This window comes from Capricornis sumatraensis, chromosome 20 (assembly GCF_032405125.1).
Source record: "Capricornis sumatraensis isolate serow.1 chromosome 20, serow.2, whole genome shotgun sequence".
NCBI classification, from domain to species: Eukaryota; Metazoa; Chordata; class Mammalia; order Artiodactyla; family Bovidae; genus Capricornis; species Capricornis sumatraensis.
Window position 1 is genome coordinate 58,890,566 of NC_091088.1, and position 4,144 is coordinate 58,894,709.

The window sequence follows — 4,144 nt, forward strand, 5'->3', positions numbered from 1 at the left end:
CATAGTAGGTCCTGCTAAGTGAGTTCAGAAAGGTGAATGAATGACTTTCACTCGAATTGCCTTAAGGGCGGAGGAATGAAGGTTAACATCTATACTGACAGCCTTTATGCCTTTGGGGTGTAAAGGACTTGTGCCTGTTATGGGAACAGACAGGATTTATGACAGCACCTGGTACCCCTCTCCATCTGCTAAACTGGATACTACCCAACTCATGAGTATTTGAATAAAACCAATAAGATCTTTAAAATGAACTCAGTTGAACTTTGTCTTCTGACACTTTTCCCCTCCATGGACAGGAAAGAAAAGGACAAGCCCTCTTCCTGTTACAGGATCAGGGAACCAGGTCAGTATTATGAGAATTGGTCCCCCCAAAAATCAAGTATTTATTTTGCCTTTCACGTAAGACCTGGACCTCAGGACATAGTTAGTGTAGAAAGAATTTTTTTCTTCATAGAAGTAATCCAAATAAAAAAAGGCTGGAATAAAGGGCAGGATTACATGATTACTATTTTTGTGACTCGTGGATGAATGGATCTAAGCAATAACCGGCGATGAATGGCTGTCGACATTGTAACTTGAAGGAATGCTATGCGCCACCTGGTGGAAGCACAGATCACAGGGGGAAAAGTGCCTCTATTATACACAAGTGTTCTTCCCGGGTGGGCTTCCCTGGGCTCAGCAGAAAAGAATCCGCCTGTCAATGCAGAAGACACAGGTTCCATCCCCAGGTCAGGAAGATCCCCTGGAGAAGGAAGTGACAACCCACTCCAGTATTCTTCCCTGGGAAATCCCATGGACAGAGGAGCCTGGTGGGCTACAGCCCATGGGGTCACAAAAGAGTCAGACATAACTTAGCGACTAAACAATACAAAAACAAGAGATATTGACAGGCTCAAATCATTAAAAGTAATCAAAGTTAATTTCATGGATAATGATACAAATCAGAATCACGTGTCCCAGGAAAGGACGCAGTAAGAAAACTGAATCCCTTCTGTAGTGTTCCTACCAGAGATACATATCCTAGAGCGAATGATGAGCAAACATCAGACAACCCCAAATCGAGGGCTGTTCTACAAAATAATTGGCCTGTAAGAGTGAAGACTGAATTTCGCTGGTGGTCCAGTGGTTAAGAATCTGCCTGCCAATGCAGGGACTGTGAGTGGGATCCCTGGTCCAGGAAGATCCCACATGCCACTGGGCAACTAAGCCCGTGGGCCACAACTGAGCCTGGGAGCTGAAACGACTAAGCTCACGAGCTGCAAGCACTGAAACCCGTGCCCCCTCAGCGCGTGCTCTGCGACAAGAGACGGCACAGCAGCGAGAAACATGCACACCGCAAGGAAGACCCAGGACATCCAGAAGTAATAAATAAAGTTATAAAAGTAAACGGAAAGTGTTAAAATACATAACCAGTGTAATCTTTACCTGTACATTGCTGTTTCACAACCAAGCAGACGCGCACACACACACACACACACACACACACACACACACACGCACTTTTTAGATGTGTATGTTTGGGGTGTGTATATCATGACATCCACCAGGGGGCGTGTCAGGCTTAGATTAGGGCTTGATTGCTTTTTCGTTTAGATAGAGGACTGGTTCTGATATGATTTGGTCTCAGAATGCCTCCATATTCTTAAAAATTATCGAGGAAAGAAGAATCATTTTTATAACATCTCTTTATTTCTTTCTTTTAGCCACACTGGGAAATATGCAGGATTTTAGTTCCCTGACCAGGGATCAAATGGGTGCTCCCCTGCTTTGGGAGCATGGGGATATTAACCACTGGCTTGCCTGGGAAATCTCCAGGATCCTGAAGAGTCTGTGTTGGTGTGGGTAATATACAATATGGTGTGATGTTTATCCAGCTCTCTGAAAAAAAATCCGTGATATAATGTCTCTGTGGTGTAAATCCTCCAAACCATGACCCACTTCATGCTACCAAAGATTTAACAATTGGCACATATGATCAGAAATTAAACAATTCACTCTCCCGAGCCAGTAAGAGCTGGCACCACCACACTAAAGCACAGGTCTTCCAATTTACCGTATATGAATCTAAACTGAACATTCTTAAAAATTCTTATTTATTTGGCTGTACTGGGTCTCAGCTGTGGCAAGTGGCATCTAGTTCCCCAACCAGGAGTTGAACCCGGGCCCCCTGTACTGCACTGGGATCATGGAGTCCCAGTCACTGGATGACTAGGGAAGCCCCTAAACCGATAACTGATTAAAGATTTATTGATTGATTGGAAAGTAGCAGTGATAATAAATACACTGCATGTTAATATCAGAGCAATGACATAATCAAGTATCACACAGCCTCTGGAAAACTTTACCTTATAGCGGGAAGAGGCATAAGGCCAGGGGACTTCCCTGGTGACCCAGTGGCTAGTGCTCCACACTCCCAATACAGGGGACCTGGGTTTGAACTCTGGTCAGGCAACTAGACTCCTACATGCTGCTAAGACCTGGCACAGCCAAATAAATTTTTAAAAGAGTAACACCAATAACATCTTAGTATTCTGATGCAAGTAGTTTTGATCCTACAGAGCTCATGAAAGGAGCTCAGAGACTCCCAGGGGTCTGCAGACCATGCTTTGGGAATCACTGGCTTAGTGATATAATCATTTCAATTGACTGTAATAATAGATATAAAATCTATTCAATCCAGTACCCCCTTTAAAAATAATAGATTTTAAAATATATTCCTTTTGTTACCAGGAAATGAAATTCATGCACAGACTAACTCATCTGTACCTATAATCTCTAAAAATTATGGTAGGACTTCCCTGGTGGTGCACTGGATAAGAAGCTACCCGCCAATGCCAGGGATTCAGGTTCAATCCCTGGTGCAGGAAGATCCCACGTGTCGTGGAGCATTTAAGCCCATGCACCACAACTACAAAGCCCAAGCTCTAGAGCCTGTGAGCTGAAGCTCCTGCGCCCACATGCTGCAGCTACCGAAACCCGTCCACCTAGAACCTGTGCTCCGCAACTAGGGAAAGCCCACCCAGAAACAAAGACCCCAGCGCAACCAAAAATAAAATTAATTTAGAAAAGATGGCAAGATATTATCTGTAGTTTAGAGAAGAACCCAAAGAAAAATAAGCTCGACAGTCCTTTACTAAGCATGTGTATTTAAGAATGAAGGAGGTGTTTGATTTTTAGAAAGGTGGTTTGTATACGTGACATGTATGAGGTCAGCCCACCTGGGTTCAGAGTGAGTCCTGGAAGCAAACAGATCAATATTCCCGCAGTGAAATGTGGGCTGTTTACACCACAGTGGGATAAATATAGATCACCAAAGTGGCCCGTGTGGGGTCAGCCTTTGCCGTCAAGTGGACTCGATGGCACGCTCTCCTTTTCAGAGCTCTTTGGATCTCAGAATTGTGGACGACTGATGGTGAGTCTGTAATTTATGATAAATAGGAAGTGATCCACTAGGTCGACGTTCTCAGACATTACAGGGCTGGATGTCCCTGCTTTTGATGACTAATAAGTTTAGATTTAAAGTGAATAAGAGCTGGGTTTTTTCCCTCTCTTTCTTAGCTCTATAGTTCTTCCAGGCTTCTTTGGAGCAGTTTGAGCCTACAGCATTGCCTTCCACTGGCACCCAAAGATCTAGGAGGCGCTTCAAGCTGTGACTAGACTTCCGATGGATTCATCAGAAGATAACCCAACCTGGACCCTAGACTCTCTGAAAACATCCATCAGTGATGGTTCCCAGGCAATGCAGGTTTCCACTCAACTCTCTGAAATGTTAGCAACAAACCTCAGTAACTTGACTCTCAACCCAAGTATCAAGTTGCCGTATCTACCAGAATACCCATCTCAACCGACTGGGCAGTTACCTAGTGAGAAAACACCCAATAGGCGGAGAGGAGTAAGAACGCTGTTGAGTGAGCGGAGATACAGGATGCAAAAGTTGATTGAATCTCTCAGACTTCGCTATGCCAAAGGAGTTCCTCGTTCTGACTCTCAAAGAGAACTACAGCAGCAGGAGGACACTGGGATTCGATCAAGAGTGCGAAGATTCCAGTGTACCTGTAGTTATTGCCAGTTTAAGAGAAATCCTTCTGATGATACTTATGAGAATTATTACAACACAACATACAGTAATTATGCCATGGAATAG

General features: G+C 44.1%; 1 protein-coding gene across 1 annotated transcript; it reads left to right on the forward strand.

Annotated features, from left to right (window-relative positions):
* The first annotated feature begins 3,664 nt into the window (after window positions 1-3,664).
* LOC138095782 (developmental pluripotency-associated protein 3-like) lies at window positions 3,665-4,144 on the forward strand. The gene has a single exon (XM_068991678.1). The coding sequence runs from the start codon at window positions 3,665-3,667 to the stop codon at window positions 4,142-4,144; it is 480 nt and encodes a 159-aa protein (XP_068847779.1).

Excerpts from the sequence above, each read along its gene's own strand:
- LOC138095782 (XM_068991678.1), top strand. The coding sequence starts at position 3,665 with ATGGATTCATCAGAAGATAACCCAACCTGGACCCTAGACTCTCTGAAA.